The sequence below is a fragment of the Megalobrama amblycephala genome, linkage group LG4 (assembly GCF_018812025.1).
Source record: "Megalobrama amblycephala isolate DHTTF-2021 linkage group LG4, ASM1881202v1, whole genome shotgun sequence".
Taxonomy (NCBI): Eukaryota; Metazoa; Chordata; class Actinopteri; order Cypriniformes; family Xenocyprididae; genus Megalobrama; species Megalobrama amblycephala.
The window spans coordinates 4068396-4091171 of NC_063047.1; the positions used below are offsets into that span (position 1 = coordinate 4068396).

The window sequence follows — 22776 nt, forward strand, 5'->3', positions numbered from 1 at the left end:
TTTACTAACTGATAAAAGACTATTTATTAGGTGCACTGAAAGTAATAATATTAATATACATCATCTGTGCACGAAGTAGGGCCTTAAAAACATCAGCCAATCGTTTACGCGATAATTGGCCCTCTGGCTTGTCAATCACTGCCATGACGTTCCTTGTGCGAGACGTGCCTGGATGCGCGCTCCAGTAACTTTCCACACTCCACAGGCGCTGCATGCAATGTTTTTGTCAGGAGACAGGAGTAACAACTGCAGATTATGAGTTACCTGCGGTGAGTCTGACATAATGAATCCACGGCTTTAGGTCGCGCACACACTTAACACCCCGGTGTCCTGGCCAAATTCCCTCCATAGGCCCTTACCAATCATGGCCTCCTAATAATCCCCATCCATTGAATTGGCTCTATCACTCTCTCTCCTCTCCACCTACAGCTGGTGTGTAGTGAGCGCACTGGCGCAGTTGTACTGTGGCTGCCGTTGCATCATCCAAGTGGATGCTGCACACTGGTGGTGGATGAGGAGAGACCCCTGATATGATTGTAAAGCGCTTTGGGTGTACAGTAGTACATAGGAAAGCGCTATATAAATGCATCATTCATTCATTCATTCATTCAACGATTGTAAGGCCGATTATGAATGTAAATTGATACTTATGACTGATCGCGCTCAAACGCGTCCAGTCAGAGCCAGTTGCTTTCAGTCTGCGATTACAGTCGGTGTTCAAATTCCATGTGAAAGTATATAAATCTGCTTCAGGAGCAGGAAACAATCGCTGTATGTTGAGCATAGTCAGAATGTTTTAGCTAGTCGTTAAATGTGTGCCCGGCTTAATAACACAGCGGATGCCGGTGGTAAACACTCGTGTTCCGATACTCGTGCATGAGTTTTGGGAGGCGTTCCCTCTAAATGAGCTGTGAAGGAGGGGGGTTGTTCTTATGCATGCGCTCATTTCAAAAACTCAGTCGACAAAAAGAACCTAGTTTATGTTGATTTTGGGTTCATTATGAATAATGCTAATGATTCATGCTGTAAATAATGATGTGCCATTTTCTATCATCTGTGCATTTTTCATGAAGTTATGAGCACTTGAAATTTACATATTTGTATTCAGCTGTGCAGTTTTTGTTGTAAATGCATATTACTCGCCCTGCTGAAAAAAACAGCATATGCTGGTTAAGGTAGGTTTTGGAGCTGGTATACTGGTTTATGCTGGTCGTATGCTGATCCTATGCTGGTCCTGGACCAGCTTAGGACCAGCATGGACCAGCATAGGACCAGCATAAACCAGCTCAAACCAGCATACCAGCTTCAAAACCTACCTTACCAGCATATGCTGGTTTTTTCAACAGAGGATGAAAACAACGCATCAGGAGCATGTTGGAGGCTTGATCTGAATGTGTAAAGTCTCTGATTTTGTATGCAAAAAGAATTATTGTGCATTTCGTATTTTACATTAATTACATACATTTAAAAAAAAATTAAAAGTGTTTCACAAGTGTTTTCACATATTTTAGATATTCTCAAAAAATAGATGATAGCTGGGATAAGTTTACTCCAAAAAAAAAATCTAATTTGGGGTTCCTCAGATCACCAGACTAGTGGAACCCTCTGAAGAGGAACATCTCTGAGGAACTTGTCCAAAATGTCCATATACAGTATCTCACAGAAATGAGTACATCCCTGACATTTTTGTAAATATTTTATTATATCTTTTCATGTGACAACACTGAAGAAATGACACTTTGCTACAATGTAAAGTAGTGAGTGTACAGCTTGTATAACAGTGTAAATTTGCTGTCCCACACAGCCATTAATGTCTAAACCGCTGGCCACAAAAGTGAGTAAAAATATCCAAATTGGGCCCAATTAGCTATTTTCTCCCTCCAGTGTCATGTGACTCGTTAATGTTACAAGGTCTCAGGTGTGAATGTGGAGCAGGTGTGTTAAATTTGGTGTTATCGCTCTCACTCTCTCATACTGGTCACTGGAAGTTCAACATGGCACCTCATGGCAAAGAACTCTGAGGATCTGAAAAAATGAATTGCTGCTCTACATAAAGATGGCGTAGGCCAGTGGTCAGCAATAGGCAGCCCGCAGGCCAAAACTGGCCTGCCAGCAATAATATCTGGCCCGTGGCCACAGCCAGATTATTTTTTATAGCGGCTGGTTCTGAAATAGATCTTCGTCTCGTGGTGCCATCTAATATTATCACCTTGTCTACAACAGACGGGACTATTTTTCACGTCACGTTGCACTGCGTCTCAACAGCTCAAAGCTGTCTACACTGAACGTGACAAACCGACCATTGCAAAGCACTGGTCACAAAAAGAACGGGGAATCCATTTACTGTCAGGAATGTGTTGTGTTGTGTTGTGTTGTGTTGCGTGATTCGCGTCGCATCCAGTGTAGTCAATATCACTCATTATAATGGGTTCTATTATCTTTTGATGCGTCACATCGCGCCGCTCGTGTCCGGTGTCGGTGTTATATTCTTTGAAAACGGTGACAACTTGATAGCAGATAAGACACACTGGCTTTGCATTCACAAAACTAGGTAAGATGAACGCATAGTTGTCTTTCCATTCTTTGCCTATTTTCGCTGTAAACTTCCCTCTTTAGACTCTTTGATAGTGCCATTTTCTCTCACCAGCTAGCTTAAATGTTAACATACTTCTGCACATGATGTAATAGTGTACCTCCAGCACACAAACAATTTTAAAAAATGCAGTTTAGAATGCCAAGGAATAATTCTGAGTGTAAAAGTAGGCTACATCAAATAATTATTATATTAAGTTAGGCTCCATTGTGTAACAAGCAAATTAAAATGATACACATTTATTATTCACAATATGGACAGAGGAAATAAACTGTAGTTTGTTAAGAGCATGACTCAAACATGCTATTAATGGGCCTATTCAAGTCCTCTTTTATTTTTTGAGTTATTTTTATCCATTCTGCATTTCCCACATACAGTATGTGTGTTTTAGCAAGGTGGTCTGTGTTGCAAGTTGGTGAATGAAGATACTTGCCAGGTTACGTGTCACTATTCTGCTTTATTCATTTATCCAGTGTAAAACCCAGACACCGCCACACAAATGTGGCTTTTTGTTAATGACTGTCCTGCTACAGGATTTAACACAGAGTAACAGCTCAATACCAGTTACAAAAGTAACAGTCTGTCACAGGCAATTCTAGTTGCATTTTTCATCAATTAATTTAAATTATTCTTTGACTATGTTCTGGCCCGCCATTTAGTGGCAAAATATTTTTTGGGATTGATGCCAAAGTTAATTGCCGACCCCCGGCATAGGCTATAAGAAGATTGCCAAGATCCTGAAACTGAGTTGCAGCACGGTGGCCAAGATCATACAGCGGTTTAACAGGACAGGTTAAACTCAGAACAGGCCTCGCCATGGTTGACCCAAGAAGTTGAGTGCACATGCTCAGCATCATATCCAGAGGTTGTTTTTGGGAACGTATGAGACGTATGAGTGCTGCCAGCATTGCTGCAGAGGTTGAAGGGGTGTGGGGTCAGCCTGTCAGTGCTCAGACCATACGCCGCACACTGCATCAAATTGGTCTGCATGGCTGTCGTCCCAGAAGGAAGCCTCTTCTAAAGATGATGCACAAGAAATCCCGCAAACAGTTTGCTGAAGACAAGCAGACTAAGGACATGGATTACTGGAACCATATCCTGTGGTCTTATGAGACCAAGGTAAACTTATTTGGTTCAGATGGTGTCAAGCGTGTGTGGCTGCAACCAGGTGAGGAGTACAAATACAAGTGTGTCTTGCCTACAAGCATGGTGGTGGGAGTGTCATGGTCTGGGGCTGCATGAGTGCTGCTGGCACTGGGGAGCTACAGTTCATTGAGGGAACCATGAATGAGCAGAGCATGATCCCCTCCCTTCTGAGACTGGGCTGCAGGGCAGTATTCCAACATGATAACGACCCCAAACACACCTCCAAGACGACCACTGCCTTGCTAAAGAAGCTGAGGGTACCTAAACCCTATTGAGCATCTGTGGGGCATCCTCAAACAGAAGGTGGAGGAGCGCAAGGTCTCTGTGATGTTGTCATGGAGGAGTGGAAGAGGACTCCAGTGGAAACCTGTGAAGCTCTAGTGAACTCCAAGCCCAAGAGGGTTCAGGCAGAGCTGGAAAATAATGGTGGCCACACAAAATATTGACACTTTGGGTGCAATTTGGACATTTTCACTGAAGGGTGTACTCACTTTTGTGGCCAGTGGTTTAGACATTAATGGCTCACTTCTATGAGATACTCTATGTTTCTGCAAGAACTCTAAAGACTGTCAACATTAATTAATATGTGCTTTATAAGTATGGTCCCATTTTATATTAAGTGTCCTTAACTGCCATGTACTAACATTACTTTTTGTAATTAAATTTATGTAATTACATCTATAATTACACTGTTGACCCTTTCCTTACACCTTAACCCACCCTTAAACCTACCCATACTACAACATACTGCTCTCATTTTTTACATTCACCCCATCTGTGTGTGTGCCTGTGTTTGTTTTCTCAGGGTTTGTACCAGGTTGATTGATCCAGAGATTCCACTCAGATAAAGGATGGAGTCCAGAAGTCCCACTTTATGGTGCTGAACCAGGGATCCCAGCAAACCCACCAGGCCCGGATTGGCTAATCGGGAGCACTGGGAGAATTCCCGGTGGGCCGGTCAGTTTATTTGGCCGCGAGGGCCGGTGTTGTCATGGCAATTTTGTAGGATTTATGGTATTTTGTGTTATTTATTTGCCTCAATTTGTAATAATTTAAGTATATACATTTATATAAAATAGCAAAATTTTATGTTAAATCCACTTTAATAAAGATCTACATTTCTAAATTTCATTCAATGATAGACATGAAAAATGTGCCTGGGTTTAGTGGACGATTACTGCCATCTACTGGAAAGCAAACACTTAATTAAATTAAAATTAAAATAACATGATTTTTTAACTACAGCCACTAGATGGCTAGAGAATTAATCAATGGTTCACATTATAAAATCATTATTATAACTATAAAAATAACTCTATATCAAATTTTAGCATTTTTTTGTACTATCATTTGTACTATCATGGGTATTTGAAGATATTTTTGAAAAATACAATTATTTACAAGGTTGTAGAGAACAGTGCACTATTGCAGACTTATATACTGAGGTTTTAATTACATTATTTTAATATAGTCAGTCGTGAATTAAAGTGGGCCGGTCTAAGGCATGAATCTCCAGGGCTGAAAATGAGTCCCAATCCGGCCCTGAAACCCACCATGGCTCTTTGTCCTCCTCCAGAACCCAGTAATGCAATGTATGGCACATCATCCTGATGAAAAACCATTTTCCAGGTTATTTCAAGAAGATATTGCCAGGTAGACAGGTATATGAAGTATAAGATGTTTTACCTGACTGCAGTGTATCTCATGGTTCTGCAGGCATTGTTGAACAGTGTTTCTCCTTCTGACTCTAAACTCCACCTCATTCTTATTCAGAGAGTGTTTGATTCTCACCGCACTGTTGCAACATTCACACAGACCGACCATGAATATCATCACATACTGCTATTCAATATATTTGGATTTCATATATTCTTGATTTGAATACAACTTAGTCTAATGTTCATTTTGGACAGTTATTCTCAGACTGCTCCATTTTGTTTCCTTGAGCTTTTGACATATTAGAGGTCATCATCATACTTTAAGAACACTCCTGGAAAGAAGTAAAATGAAAGAAGATAGAGTCTGGTGTGATGGCTTCTCGTCTCTTCATTTGCAACGAATGAATCAATAATGCATATAACAAAAGTTTGTCACATTACAGTGGTCAACACATGTATGACTTGTACATTTGTACAGCAATGACTGGGTATAAACATGAACAACAATATTTTTCATCATCAGAATCCACCAAGTGACTCAAATGTCTTATTCTTTTACAAGATTAAGATTCCTAGAATATACAAGTAAGCATCAAACACATTTATATATTGTATATATATAATAAACATATCTGTATATTAAATCTCTCTCTCTCTCTCTCTCTCTCTCTCTATATATATATATATATATATATATTTGACATCACTAGTATTTAACCTTTAACCTTTATCTAAATAATAACATGAAATTTATGTCAAAATAAATACATTTAGAAGATGAACAATATTCCCAGTTCATTCTGATGCATTATATTTAATATGAAATTCACTCGTCACATATATTGTCAAATGTAACGCAAATAACCATGAATTAAACAACCATGTATGCAAAATGAAGATATCTCATAACGCTAAAACAATAATATATATATATATATATATATATATATATATATATATATATATATATATATATATATATATATATCGAATTATATTTCTATTTTAAACATTATAATATAGGCGGGCTTTCGCGCTAATCGCGGAGCACATGCTAATCATGTGCTCAACCACACTGAACTCACGACAAGTTTTTGTAAAGTACAAAATAACAGCTTAGAACACATACAACTTGCTCGTTTTACTTTAGACAGTGTTTATGCTGAAACTGAAAGTGTGTTTTGTGCAGTTTACTTCGTAGTTACCTGGAAAGAAGTAAAATGAAAGAAGATATAGTCTGCTGTGATGGCTTCTCGTCTCTTCATTTGCAACGAATGAAGCACATCACAGGTGCGCACCAAACTATCGTGCGATGACGTCATGACGCAGGTGTGCCAAATGAAAATAATTAATTTAGGAAATGCACAAAACACACTTTACTTCTCAAAAAAACACATATAATGAATTAAATACAATTTTATAATATTAGAAAAATACTATTAACAATATATTAACTTTGAGAACTTAATCACCATATCACAAAAACATCCTTGTTAGTCCAATAAAAGCTTTAATTAACACCAGACCCAGCAAATGACAGGATTTACAAAGTGTGGATCTATGACGTCAAGCACGCCCTGATGTTGTTGAGTTAGATGTGTTCCTGGGTCAACATATTTTGTTGTTCCTGGAACAACACTCTAGTCTGAAAATTTAGTTTTAACCCTATTCCTACCCCTAAACCTAACCCTACCCATAAGTTAAGGTGTGTTCACGCGGCCTTGTAATTCCTGTAGTTACGAGATTCTAGCTTGTAAAAAGCATTCACGTCGTCGTAGAGATCGTAGTTACATCTTGTAAGCTGGGAGTTTTCTGAAAGCTCCCAGATGTACCATGTGGCCACTATACCACCTGACCGCTGTAGATTAATTTAGGTGTTGATTGTGGTGCCATGGAAACGCATAATTCCCAGTCCAAGGACCAAAAGGACGTGAACAGCTCCGAATATAACATCACGTGTTGTCATTTCAAGATATCTGTAAATACAAGGTGACGTGAATGCAGCATTATCCCAAAAATCAGAGGGAAATGATAGATGAACAACACTGATGTAGAAGCACCAATTCATGATTTTAAACCTAAACTTGACATAATCTGTAAACTTGTCCCTCAAATCTGATTGGTTGATTTGAATGTTGTTCCAGGATCAACAAAAATGTTGACTCAGGAACATGTTGAACTCAGCAATATCAGGTTATGCATGACGTCAAAGGGCAGCAAGCACCGCCTCCACAGAAGAATATCAACGCCTACTTCATCCCTGCCTGTTTAGCCCTGCCCACCATCGCGCATGACATGCAATAGAATAGGTAGCCTAAGTAACATAGGCCTATGTGGTGATAAACCGGTTCGAGCTACCAAGCAATAAACATGCCGTTGAGGATTACAAAATATTGTGCAGTGTCTGGACTCAACAGTAACGCAATATGTAAGTAACTGTGTTGATTCTAATGCCTGATCTGATATTAATGATTCATGTATAGTCAGATGTTCTTTGTGTGTCAGTAAATCAAATCCGTGACTAAACGCTCAACTTGCGTTGTTTCTTTTAGTAGGATTAAAATAATCTGTTATTTAACGGTGATTAAATTATATAAAGAAAGCGATCAAAGAAAGCTCCTTTTGCAATCATTGGAGCAGTGCGAGCTGAAGCTGTCAATCAAACAGCGCGAGTTTATCAGTGACTGACGCGCAAAACTCCCGTTTTATTCAACACATCTCTTAGTTATATCGCGTTTGCACTGTTAGTGAAGATGAAAGCATTTGTTAATGTACAGAAATTGAGTTGCAATGACGAGATCACTGCTTTCATGCACTCAACATATGTGATCGGCCACACAGTGTTCATCTCTGCAACCTTTCATGCCACGATCTAAATATAATGCAACACTTTTCACGATTAGTTAACACTGAGAGTTGTAATAGTAAAAACATGCTAAAAGAGAGTAATAAGTTATTTAATATGCAAAGATGTTAGCCAATCACAGCAGTGGGTGTTTACACTGAAGTCTCACAGCAGACACGCCCCTTAAAACAGAGAGTTCAAATCAGAGGGATAAAATTAGGGTAGGAAAAATGCCTTTTATTTATAAATTATGACAATTTTGGATGTAAAAAGCATACTAACATTACAAGGGCACCCCATGAAACATTATAAAACAATAAACCAATGCAGTTCATGACCCCTTTAAATTGTGTAAGTAATGCAGCAGTTCTGTGTAGCAATCTGAGCAGGATTACCTTTCCTGGAGTTTGGATGAAATGCTTAAATATCGGGGAAAATATCTATAAATCGATATATTGGTCGATCTCTAAAAATAACTCTAGAACCACATGGGTTCAGCTTCCTGAGTCAACAGCCGTTTCTGTGGGGAGCACAGTCATTGTTGAGCCGACCCTCTGTAAATGCTGTCCAAGGAATGTGCTCATAGGGAAAGTCATCAAACCTACTGCATGTGGGGCAATTGATGGGTGCCGTTCAAAATAATGAACTCTACAGACAAAGCAAATGTTCTTAAGAAAAACACAAAAATCGTGGATGTTTTCACTTGTGTAGCTGTTGAAGAGTTGTCTACTCCTGAGTCCCTGAAGAGTAATGTTCGGTATGCTGTGAGTCCAGCGAGTCATGTGCAGACCAGTAATGAGAGGGCAAACATTCTGGAAAAGTTCGGACTCCAGGACCTTCGTATTTTTACAGATTTTAGATGGCTGAATGCGAAGACAGTAAAGGACGCCCACCCACCCACTCCCACATCAAGCGGATGCACTCGCAGCTTTGGGAGGCAACGTTTTCTTTTTGACCATGGACTTGACTTCTGGCTTTTATAATGTTCCCTTGTTGGAAGAGCATAAAGTTCACTGCTTTTTCCTCTCCTTTCAGCCTCCATGAGTACAATCGTCTACCTCAGGGTTTGACCAACAGTCCAGCAACACTGGATGATGATATCCATTTTCGGTGATGAAAATGTCACTAGCCTTCTCTGCTACTTGGACGATCTGATGGTTTTTGCTCTAAGTGAGCAGGTAGCTCTTGACCGTCTAGAGCTGGTTTTCTCACGCCTGTCTAAACACAACTTAAAGCTAGCGCCAAAGAAGTTCCTCAGGAGATCTGTTAAGTTGTTGGAACACATTGCCACAGAGAATGGTGTTCAGACTGACCCAGAAAAAGTTTAGGTGATCATTGCGCCTGCTGCACCCATGGTACGGCAGCAAATTTCCTTGATTGTTACCCCGGAATGAGAGTATAGTTCCTAGCCATATCGGCCTAGAAAATCGCAACTTTTCATTTTCCATTGGTCTTAGTACACAATGTAACTACAGAGGAGTCAAGTTTGAAATAGGAAAAATATTGAAACTCTTTGGTCATTTTTGAGCGAGATGCTAACGGTCTAATCAGATTTAATGAACTATGCTAAGCTATGCTAAAAGTGGTATCGCCAGACCCGGATTCGAAAACGGTAAGACTCAACTGTTTAACTTTAAGGGAGTTGGAAAATGAGCCTATTTTCAAAAAAAGTGTTTTCCTTTAAATGGCACATATAATATAATAGTTTGGCTTGACACACAGTCTAATGGTTTAACGAACTAACGAAATATACATTTTATACATTCTTTTTACTGTACTATTGTTTAAGAACCCTCTACTTCCTTTCTGGATGAGACCACCCCCGACTGTAAAGCAAAACGTGATTGGTTGTAGCGAGAGTGTGCTGCGATTGGTCAGTGCAACGTGGCCGGTATTTGATTGGCTTGAGTAGTCGGTGGGTGGAGTCGACCTATTCGTGGTTTTGTCTGCAGTCATGAAGCCAGAATAGTTTCAGAATCCACAAATGCACAGGAGGTGATTCACAAATGAATGAGTTGTGCTTGTGACATAAAAACATATTTGTGAATATGTTTTTTATTGGCAAATCTCATTTTATTTATTTATGATTTCAATTAATTTTTGTGGAACTCCCAACATTTGTGGATCTCATTCTAATCATTTGTGGATAAGATTATTTTTTGTGAATATCTTTACATTTATTTGTGAATCAATCTATTTATTTAGAATTTTGCTTGCACAGGTCTGTCTCCCACATCTGCTTTTCTTTTCAGAAAACGATCCATATTACAGTAATGTAATGTGCATCTGATTGAACAAATGTTCAATGTGATGTGATTGGTGTTGCAATATTTATATAAATTAGTTTTTAGATAATGCATTGACTTGAATTTAGTGTTTTTGATTATGTAAATTCATAAGAACAATTAGATAATTAGATAAATAAAAATTAATTTGGGGGTAGTCTACCACTGCCTACAAGTCCCACCAGATGGCGCTCCAATGCCCACAGGTTGAAAATCACTGTGCTAAATGATTAAATGTGAATGTATTCAGTGCAGTCAGTATCCGTCCATTTCAAATGTGTCCAAAATCCTAGAAAAATAAAATAAAATAATAATGACTAGAGCTCTGGATTGACCAATCGCATCCAGGAACACAACTATCAGTTTTGTAATAATGAGCATTTGCGGTGTTTGCTATATATATATCAAATGACCAGGACAAAACCTTATTTATCAAGAGCCCTTTATTAATTAATTGGAACAGAAACAGGAAAGAGTGCAATATTTGTTAAATACATAGGCTATATTTTTCATCTGCAATTACTGTTATCATATATGCAATCCAGTCTGATATTGCTAATTTGATTATTAATGATCAGATATTTATTGCTTAATGAAGGTCAGTCATGAAGAAACAGATTGAAACATGCAGAAACATATTTAACATTAAACAGAAATGAAGCACAAACTTGATCAATCTCTGATGCTCTTATAATGGCACACAAATCACATTTTGCAGAAAAGATAATAATGCTGATCAATGTTAAGAGATAGAAAAAGAAACGAAACACCATTTATTGTTAAATCAACTATATGCAGATCAGTTTAGTCTGTATTTAGATTGTCATTAGTTGTGTATTAATTGACGCAGTGTTAAGCTTTTTTCTCAATGATCTCACGAATCTCTTCCACCACTTTTGCTGTATTGTTTGTGATGTTTTTTCCAGCGACCTCCATAAGATCAGTGATCATCTCAGCACTGTAAGGACCTTGAAAAGTCTTATATTTGCTCCTCCACTCCTTAATTTTGCCTGAAGAAACAATAACACATTTAAATCAGAACACAGTTGATATTTCAGTTTTATTCAGGACATTGTAAGATTTTAACTTGCCTTCACAGTTGACCACATTAAAGAGAGGGATGTGGATCACAGTTGGAACATTTTGGCCTTTGAACACATAGAAGTCTTTCGGTTTCTCCAAGTCCCCAGGGGGTATGATGACTTCAGGGAAAGGGATGTTTTGTTCCTTGCACATGTCATCAGCTTCCCTCACTGTCTGTAGTGAAAATCACTATTAAGCATAGCAGCATAACCTTTAAAAGCATTGCAACTTTTATTAAAAATGGAAATGTACTAATGTGTCAGCTGAAAACTTGCTTCTGAAGAGCTCTCTCCATGTATTAGATTTTCTTTCTCTATACAGTGTTAAGACGGTTAATTTTTAAACATATTTAAATGGTTTTAGCAAGATTTTGTGAAGGGTTTGGAACAACACAAGGGTTAGTAAATTATGACTGAATTTCCATTTCTAAGGGAATTATTCCTTTAAATTACCTTATATGAGAGTACACTCTTAAAAATAAAGGTTCTTAAATGGTTCTTTGGCAGGGTATATGGTTCCATGAAGAACCTTTACTATCCAAAGAACCTTTCCATTGCACAAAAGGTTCTTTGTAGTACAGAAAGGTTCTTTAGACTATGGTTCTTCACACTCAACAGTCTCATGTTGTGTGTGTGTGTGTGTGTGTGTGTGTAATATATATATATATATAGGCTATCATTATTATTATTATTATTATTATTCAGGAAAGTGAAAAACTATAAATAATGCAATATAAAGGCTCACTGAAAATCTTTGAAAATATAGTTTGAAGGCGTAGTTCATTAATTTATTATTTAACAAAAAGCAAAGTTTAGTAAAAAAATTCTGCAGTAATGTTTTAAAATTTGTTTTAAACCCTTTGTAAAGGGTTTGCCTTGCCTAAATGAATAGTTCGTAGAACTACAAAATGAGTTTCAAATTCGCGATTGAATAATAATGTAATATAATGCAATATAATTTAATGACATTTTAAATTGTTTATGTAGTGTTTTAATTCAAGAAGCTTATTTAAGTGCTGCGTGACGTGTTTATAACGGGCGTGCGCTGCTGATTGTGGTCTGAGATGGCTGCGACTCCGTGACAAAAAGTGGTTTGGAGAGTGAATGGATGGATGAATTTGCAAGATTGCACTTTGACTTGCATTGATTTTGTTTCTCTTCTTACTGCTGTTCAGTTTTTTTCTTTTCTTTTTTTGTCATGTCACATCATTATACTTGTGCTAAAACTATGAAAATTGAGAAACTAATTACATTTTCTTTTTCTTTCTTTTTTTTTTTGTTACAGGATCCTACCCAGCCCCAATCATTTATCAGAAGGACTGTGAAAACGGGAAGTGTTTAAACCACCAGTGGTGGTTTCCACAGGATAGTAGTGGATGAGAGGGGTACTGACATTAGATTAGTTCACTTTCAAATTAAAATTTCCTGATAATTTACTCACCCCATGTCATCCAAGATCTCCATGACCTTCTCTCTTCAGTTGAAAAGAAATTAAGGTTTTTGATGAAAACATTGCAGGATTTTTCTCCATATAGTGGACTTCAGTGGCCTCCAAAATTACAGTGTCATTGCAGCTTCAAAGCTTTCTACACGATCCCAGACGAGAAATAAGGGTCTTATCTAGTGAAACCATCACTTATTTTCTTAAGAAAAAATTAAAATTGTATGCATTTTAGCCATAAATGCTCATCTTGAACTAGCTCTCTTCTTCTTCTCTATTAGAATTCCAGTAGTATAGACACTGCTAAGTGTATTACTGCCCTCCACAGGTCAAAGTTTGAACTAATTGTTATATACTTGCACTAGCATATTGTATATGACAATTTAGTTCAAACTTTGACCTGAGGAGGGCAGTAATACCCCAGAATTCTAATAGAGAAGAAGAAGAGAGCTAGTTCAAGATGAGCATTTAAGGTTAAAATGTATAAAAACATTTTTTTTTTTAAAATGAGCGATGGTTTCTCTAGATAAGACCCTTATTTCTTGTCTGGGATCCCGTAGAATGCTTTGAAGCTGCAATGAAACTGTAATTTTGACCTTCAACCATTTGGAGGCCATTGAAGTCCACTATATATGGAGAAAAATCCTGGAATGTTTTCATCTAAAACCTTAATTTCTTTTCGACTGAAGAGAGAAGGACATGAACATCTTGGATGACATGGAGGTTAGTAAATTATCAGGAAATTTTAATTTGAAAGTGAACTAATCCTTTAACACGTTGTATTCACTGTATTACACACTATAGTGTATATATATATATATATTTTTAAATTCACTGTGACCATTGAGTACTCAGACTTGACGTTGACGATCATACATTAAAAAGATGATTGCAGTGATCGAGTCTCAGACAGTGTCAAGTCTTAATACTCCAGTACTTGTGCACACCCCTATTAAACGCACAAACACCGTATCAAGGTATGATGTATACTGCAATGATGTATAATGTAAAAGCAATAAATTTTTTAATCATATACTGTATTTTGTCAAGTGTTGTTATTATTGGATTTACTTCTAATGTTTGAAATTATTTTATGAACTATTATATGAACTATTAAAGAACATTTATAGTATGATAAATGTGAGGGTATTGATCTAGAAGAAATGGGGCCATAAAGAACCTTTTCATCAGTGGTTCTTTGTAGAACCTTTAAAAAGAGTTCTTTGTAGTACCAGAAAAGGTTCTTTATGGCACCAAGAAAAAATGGTTCTTTAAAGAACCTTTCACAAAACGGTTCTTTAGGGAACCAAAAAAGGTTCTTCTATGGCATCGCAGTGAAACCCCCTTTTTGGTTCTTCCTGGCACCTTTTTTTTTAAGAGTGTATGTGTGTATTATTAAATTATAGAATTATATTTAATACCATGAAAGGATCACCACCACTGAAATCCAGGGAAATGATGAGGTCAATGTTTCTCTCTTTTCTCAGCACTGAGAAGTAGGGTGAGTTGAGCAGCAGTCCAGCGTCTTCAAAGTCTCTCGTCTCACTTTCCAGTAGAGGAGCAGGCACTGCTTCATCTGACACTATTTGAGTGAGAGATCAGTGTGAAATGAGTCACATTGAGTCACGTTTATTATTCACACTGAATTGCCAGTTATCAGCAAGTCTCTGCTCACCTGTCATGTTGTGGAGAAAGTTATATTTCCTGCCCCAAATCCACTCAGCCATGCATGTAATAATGCTCAAGCAAATATCTGTACAACAAACACATTCTTCAAATTAAAGTTTCTTCAGTGGTTCTTGGGTTTCCTAAATGGTTCTTAGGACAGCCTTTGCCCATATAGGGTTCTTGACTATAAGTCTCTTTGAAGATTCAAAAAGTTTCATTATAGGTTCTTCAGATGAGTGTTTTGTTTTTGTCATAGCTTTAAAGAACTACATAGCTGATTTTCTAAAGAACTAGCAAAATGAACCAAGTCTGATGATTCCTTTACTGATGCCCAAGTGAGTGTTTGTGTAAGCGTTCTGTGAAGAACATCAAAGGTTTTGTAAGAAATTAGTCTTCCTCAACCTGGATTCCACTCCAAAGTATATTTTAGAATGAGCTCATCCCTAAAATGGCTTAAAAATCATAGAGAAGAAACAAGTCAACAGTTATATTGTTTCTGCACCATTTGGGTAGATCACATCCTGAGCAAATGGTCATCAATTGTAGAATGGGAATGGGTCTGGGACACCAAGAACCATCTCAGACAATGAAGGGTTTCAACTTCATTAAAATACAGACCACAGCTTTTACAAGATGAGCAACTTAATTTACACTAGGAGTGGTAAACTGTAAAAGGATAAAAGGTTTGAAATTTGGATGTTCGGGGTTCATTCTGACGCCGGTGAACCCAAGGAGCTTCATGTATTTTGTCACTGCTATGATGCAATAAACTTCATCTTTGAGATCTTCAACGTCCTCACCTTTTTTTCTTACAGTTTCTATTTACAAAGTATATTAGCAGCGTTAAGCTTTGTTGCCAATCACAGACATATCTCTTGAGCGAGTAAATGCAACAGCCAATCAGATGTGTTTAAGTTAGTCAGAATCCACTCACCGCTCAAAACGGTGGAGTGTTTGTTCAGAGCGAGTTCTGTGTGCTCGCGAATCCTTTCATTATAAACAACAAAGTATAAACACGATGTCAATAAGAGCTTTATTGCACAGAATAGACAGCTTTGTTGATAATAAAGGGAGTTTTCACAAGAGTGCAGCTTTGTGTACCTTGCATTGTAATTGACAGCTTGAGTGATTATAATGGCAGCAATCTTGTTTGTTTTTTGTATATAGCTAATATATATTTCTCATGCTGCTAACTACACATTGCAAAATTTCTGGATTGACAACCGTATTTATATGCGTGATTGAATGCGATTGACAGTGATGACCATAGCAATGGATGACAATTACTGACAATTGCAAACAATCTGATACTGCATGTCATATGATCTGTGCATCAAGTCCTGGAGTGTAAATGCAATGTAATAGATTTAATACATTATAACAAACTTTTTCTATTTAAAGGTTTAGTTCACCCAAAAATGAAAATGCTATCTTTAATTACTCACCCTCATGTTGTTCCACACCTGTAAGACCTTCGTTCATCTTCAGAACTCAAATTAAGATATTTTTGATGAAATTTGAGGGTATCTGATCTAGGGCTGGGTATTGACACAATTTTCACAATTCGATTCGATTATTATTCACATACTTGCGATTCGATTACAATTTCGATTTGATATTGATTATTCTGAATGAAGTATTTCAGTTACAGTACATGGCAAATTTTCTAGAGGAAAAAAAATCTCAATTAATGCTGTAAACTACACATGTGAGTCAGTTGGTACTACTATAATAATATTGAAGGTTAAATTAACTTATTTATATACAAAGACTTAAATTACACTCAATGATGTTTTTATTATAAAAAAGTTTAGAATTACATTCATTTTTTTGAAAATATAAACATTTAAATTGCGGCTGTCATAACTGATTTATTCAAACATGCATTAATTATTGAAGAACATTATAATGAATACGTAACAGTGCATAGCTATATTTATCAGAATGCTGCTTTCTAGAGTTCATTTTCTAGTTGACTAATGAGTTTATGGTCACTGAATATGTTTTTCTGCAATGTGACATTATGTGACATTGTTTACAAGCTGTTTTATTGACATATTTCTGAGGTTGAAACACTGATTAAGCGATTACACGAGACATGATATGGATTTTGGTAAGTTGTACTTGTATCTTTTAACATACCTTCAGATGTTTATTCGTTTTTATTTCGCGCTGGAACTGATATTAAAGCGGTGGAGAGGATGTCCACATGCGCTCGTGCTGCCGCTTCTAAAGCTAAAGCAATCTGTCACGTCACATTAAACAGCACCAAAACGGTAATTATTTATTGAATCTCATAATAAGATGGACGTCATTTGAAATCTGAGACTTTGCTTCATATCAAAAGTAACAAAGCACAAAGATTATTGTGATTTATTGGATGGGAGGCGCTACATATTCTGCTCATTCATCAACTGAAAACAGACTAGACTAATTGATTCTTGGGAGCACACAAAGTATTAGCTGTGCCGTGCTCAGGCACAGTTAGCGCTCACACTGCATGTGAACTTCGCTTGAGCCCAACCAAACCGTGCTCTGGCTCCACCTCTTCCAAGAGGGCCAGGGACGGCTAAACTGGGCACGGAATGAAGCGATCACATTTGTCAAGCGAACCAGGCTTTGGGGGTCAAACGCACTCGGGCACGGTTCAGAGTGCCTAGTGTGAGTACACCCTGAGTCAGCGTTCGGACATAAACAAGGAAGCCTGCACTGAGTTCACTATGAATGACAATGACTCAAATTGTTGAATAAAATAATTATTTTTGTTTTGTTTTTGTGCACAAAAAGTATTCTCGTTGCTTCATAACATTAAGGTTGACCCACTGCAGTCATATTGACTATTTTAACCATGTTTTCAACTACCTTTCTGGACGTAAAAAGGTGCAATGATGTTGCTGCCTATGTGTGGATCAGATATTCTCTGATTTCATCAAAAATATCTTCATTTGAGTTCTAAAGATGAACAAAGGTCTTACAGGTGTGGAACGAGATGAGGGTGAGTAATTAATGACAGAAATTTGATTTTTGGGTGAACGAACCCTTTAATGTGTGATGTGTTACTTTGTTCTTTGATACTATGATCTGTCCTGACAGTGATTATTTTGTATTTAATGAATAAATAGGATTTTGAAGTTTTTTTTTTTTTTTTTTGCATTTATTTTGTATTTATTGTCAGTACTTGGCTCGCAGTTCACAAGGTTAGGGTACTTTGTACTGTGTGTGTGTGTGTGTGTGTGTGTGTGTGTGTGTGTGTGTGTGGATGATCGTGTCCGTCCACCACCACTGAAGACTATTTCTGACCCAGGAAAATCCCTGACATGCAATGATGCAATGAAATTAACAAGTAGCCATTCTCAATCTAATAACATGACAAGGAAAACAAAAATGTTTACTAAAAGAGAACAAATGCAGTTTTTCTCCTCATATTTCACTAAAAATTTGTTCTCAAGATAAATTATCCCTTTCTAGAGTTCTAGTATGAGAAAGTTTGGACATTAGGAATGAAATCACACTGGTTCAAACTGGAAGCTCAGTTATGGCTGTTTAAAATATGAAAATGTTTGGTTGAGTAAAGTGCTTCATGCATTAATCTGGCTTAAAAATTAAAAGTGAAGTACACTGTATTCTATATATCAGTTCAACCTACCAAATGGCCAGAATTTGAACCAAAGACTCAAATATTTGGAAACATCCATGGTGTAACGCTCCATATACAGTTTTGCAGCTTCTTTATCACCAAGATCCAGTTTGCCCACTGGAAAAATCAGCTGACCTTTGCCTTCAGCGAGATCTGTGTAAAATAGAACATTACTGAGTTCTTCTTATCTGACAACATATAATTCCAGTTTGTGTAACAAACATAATTTACAAAAAATTAATTTTAATCGAAATAGTATTTCATATTTCAAAAAATAAAAGGTATTCTTCTTAAATCAGTGTCAATAAACATGGGGTAAAGTAGCAATTTACCCCATATAATGTGATAACTATGCACAGTAGATGGCATATTTAATTTTATGGGAATATAAGACTGTGAGAGACATACATACTAGGGGTGCAACAGCTCTTGGTAAAAAAAAATCGAACCGTACCGTTCTCCAATTACGGTTCGGCACGCACTTGCACCGCGGTCCATCCTGAATGACGATGCATCTATTGGTTAATATGGTTTGTTTAAAATAGCAACGTGGAAAACAGACAGACAGAGTTCAGATAATGTATGTTTCAGTCGATGGATGCAGAAAACGTTACAACAACGATAATCAAAAGCGTGGACAAAACAGTCACTCTTTGTAAACTTTGTTCACTTCGAGTGCCGAATGCTCTAATGTCCAGTCATTTAAGCCGTCATCACCCGGTGTTGATGGCGCGCGAGCGCAGGTGAGACCTGAACAGCACACGTTGCTATTATTTAAACTAAACTCTTACGCCTTGCCAATTTAAACATTCAAGATCAAGACGCGAAAGAGAACTTGCGCGCGCTGTGAGAAAATTATGCTTATTTCAGACAGCGCCCAAGTCTTCAAGTCTCTTTCAAGTCTTGCGCTTCAGCGTACAAATTCATACAAAAATGATGTCAACATGCCCGTCTTGGCGAGTATCCTAGCAAATATAGTCTGTTATGTCTTAAAGGTGATAGAGAGGATTTTTTCGTCGACTGAGAATCCAAAGACTGTTACTGAGTTTTTGAAATGAGCGCATGCGTAAGAACAACCCCCTCCTTCACAGCTCATTTCAAAGGAACGCCTCCCAAAACTCGTGCACGAGTATTGAAACACGAGTCTTTACCACCGGCATTCACTGTGTCGTGTTTTTTGGATTCATTATGTCAGACTCACCGCAGGTAACTCATAATCTTCAGTTGTTATTCCTGTCTCCTGACAAAAACATTGCATGCAGCACCTGTGGAGTGTGGAAAGTTACTGGAGAGCGCAGCCGCGCTCGTCTCTCACAAGGAACGTTACGGCAGTGATTGACAAGCCAGAGGGCCAATCCGCGCACGTCTTTCACAAGGAACGTCATGGCAGTGATTGACAAGCCAGAGGGCCAATCGTTTACGCGATGATCGCGTAAATGATTGGCTGATGTTTTTAAGGCCCTACCTCGAGCACAGATGATGTATATTAATATTATTCCTTTCAGTACACCTAATAAATAGTCTTTTATCAGTTAGTAAAGACAGTTTCAAGTAATATTGCAAAAATGTATAAAACAAAACATCCTCTTTAGCACCTTTAAGTGAACGTCTAATAGTCGAGAACGCATGTGTAACAGTATATACTGGATCGTGCATGTCTTAAAGGGAAAAAAAAAAAGTCTCAGGTTACGTATGTAACCATGATTCCCTGAGAACAGGGAACGAGACTCTGCATTTACCGCTATGGGGAACCGTCACTCGTGACAGGTGTCCGAATGCCAAAGAATCACACCACTCCAATCCTATTGGCCGGCGACCTATGACGTCATCATAGCACGAACCCGGGAGTATAAAGGGAGCGCCTGAGGAAGCAGTCGACACCTACTCATCTTGAGGGACTGTTCAGCAGGCAGCCCGAAGCATGGCATGGAAACACAGAGTCTCATTCCCTGTTCTCAGGGAACCATGGTTATATACGTAACCTGAGACATTCCCTTTCGAAAGGGAACTCGCTCTGCGTTTACTGCTATGGGGAACAATATACCCACGCAGCCATGCTAAAGGAGAGTGCATGCCAAATGACTAGACAGTTCCAGAGAAAAGCCGGGAGCAACTCCCCCTGGGGTCACGCAAGGCTGTCAGTGACAGCATTCCCTATGGCCAACAGCCCAAGCTGAGCCTAAAAGAGGCCTTCCACAGAAAGCCTTCCAAGGCTACTCAAGGCATCTGGGACCAGCATTCCATGGAAAGTGGTCCCTTAAAGGGAATGTGGCCAGGAAACCGAAAGGAACCCCGGCCAGTCACTAGAGGGGAAAAATCACCCTCAGCGCCACCAAGGAGGCTAATCTAGCGAAAGTCAAACATAGTCTGGGCCAGCCCTGGCTGATACACAGAATCTCCAAAGCGCATTCTTCAGAGAAGAGAGCAAGTAAGAGCGACTGCGATAAAGCAGTGAGCAACTCAAACCCACATGCAGAGACGGGCATCCCGGTATTGAGGGGAGTACAATCCGCTCATCCTAGGATCTACTCAGTGTCTGATAAAAGCACTGAGGAGGCTGTGCGCTAGAAAAACCCTGGTAAGGGGAGCACAAACCAGCCTAAGGGCCAGTCTCAACGGGATATTTCATGGAAGTCTACAACCAACGACCAGCTTAGGGAGTTAAGCACAATTACACAGTCAACCCAAAGGGGACTACGAAGCTCAACCTAACAGACAGACCATACTGTAGGCACATAGTCATGGATGCTGGAAAAAGGGCCTACAACATAACTAAAGTTCTTACAAATTAACTAAACATTCCACAGAAACTTAACACATATGGTGGTATTCCAGGGTGGCCCGTAAGGCCATGCACCTGAAACATAGCATGCTGGAAGCATGACCAACCAAGTAATTAAGTACCGTGAGTGCCCACGAAACAGTCCGTCCAACACAATCCAATGAGCAGTGTACTCGGTAAAGAACCTTTTACTCTTTAAGCAAGAGGAGTACCTGTCACACACATTGTCAGCTAGCCACTAAAGTTCTAGGAGCAAAATAGAACTGAGTAAAAAACAAGGTAACTACTTAGCTCAACTAGAGCTAAAGGAGACCATGCTCAAGGAAGAAAATGCATAAACCCAAACGAACAGTTGGTTTAATGCAAGACCTCACCTTGAGAGGCAAGCCACTCAGAAAATGTACTCAGTAAAAGCACCTTTTACTCTCTAAGCAAGAGGAGTACAAAGCCAAGCTCCAGCATGATACATAGGAGGCCTGAAAAGGCCTACAACTTGTAAACACGTGGCGTCAGCTAGTGGCAATCGCGACCCATCCATGATGATGAGTCACATAGAAGCCAACACAAAAACTGTGCCAAAATGCAAGCTTCCACCTCCATGAACACATGGCATCAGCCAGTGGTAGCTACATGACCAAAACCAGCCAGTAGGCCAAGTACTTGAAGACTTAAATAAAATGAGTACACACTGCGCCACAGAACTCTATGAGAGGCCTGACCTAGGGCCTACTCTAACAGAAGCGGTCGTGGCCAATGGCGGTGTGAGTCAGAAAGCAAGACTCAACCATGGAAGAGTCTAAATATAACCAACCCAGATGGGCCACCATGAAAATAAAAAGGAGGCCTAGCAGAGCCTACTACTTTTAGAACCACGTGGCACCAGCCCGTGGTCATAACAGGGCCCAAGCTCAAAGGGGACCAGCTCTAGACCCTACACGATAACTGTGGGTAACTAGCTACACAACCTGAGCTTAAGCCTACACATTCCAACAGGCAATGTACCCAGTACACATAAATATGCTATCACGGTCTAAGGAAGGCCTACCACTTCAAACAACGTGAGCATAAGCCTGAGGCAGTGCTAAAATACGTGAGCAAACTCATGATCGTAAACCAACATTGCCTGAAAAACAAGCTGTATTAAGAAAGAGGCTACAATAAAGAGCCAACAATCTAACAGCAAATGCAAAACAGCTGCTGTGGTCATGATCGACTGGGAGCTAACAGAGATCATACTATTCTACCAGAATAAGACTCTCTACACTCAACCTGAGTGTGCAATCCAACAGGTGATGCACTCAGTGAAACACAAACCCTATCCGGGGAGTACAACAAAACACCACGTTCATAGATAGAGGCTAATCACAGCCTGCTATCACAGAAACAGGCGTTAACCTGTGGCAGCACTAGAGTAAGCTCACATATGTATGTAGGGCTAAAGCTTAGAACCTCAAAGCAAACGCAAATGCTTTGTAATACATGCCATCCAAACAGGATAAATGTTTCACGAAACAGATCTGAGATCTGTAATGAACCCTAGAGAACGAAAGCTAAAAGATTTACCATTGTAATCTCAAACTTGAATATAATTCAAGGGGCTCATGTGAAGACATTATAAGCATGACAAAAGTTCTAAAAA

The 22776-nt window shown here is 38.6% G+C and overlaps 1 protein-coding gene across 1 annotated transcript in view; it reads right to left on the reverse strand.

The window, feature by feature from the left end:
• Nucleotides 1-11379: 11379 nt before the first annotated feature.
• Nucleotides 11380-22776, reverse strand: part of LOC125266034 (cytosolic phospholipase A2 zeta-like) — a 53284-nt gene continuing 41887 nt past the window's right edge. Inside the window, exons 10-13 of the mRNA XM_048186521.1 lie at nucleotides 18365-18508; nucleotides 14472-14632; nucleotides 11619-11784; nucleotides 11380-11537 (exon numbers count right to left, since the gene is read on the reverse strand). Coding sequence (XP_048042478.1) covers nucleotides 11380-11537; nucleotides 11619-11784; nucleotides 14472-14632; nucleotides 18365-18508 — 629 coding nt within the window. The remainder of the gene's footprint in view (nucleotides 11538-11618; nucleotides 11785-14471; nucleotides 14633-18364; nucleotides 18509-22776) is intronic.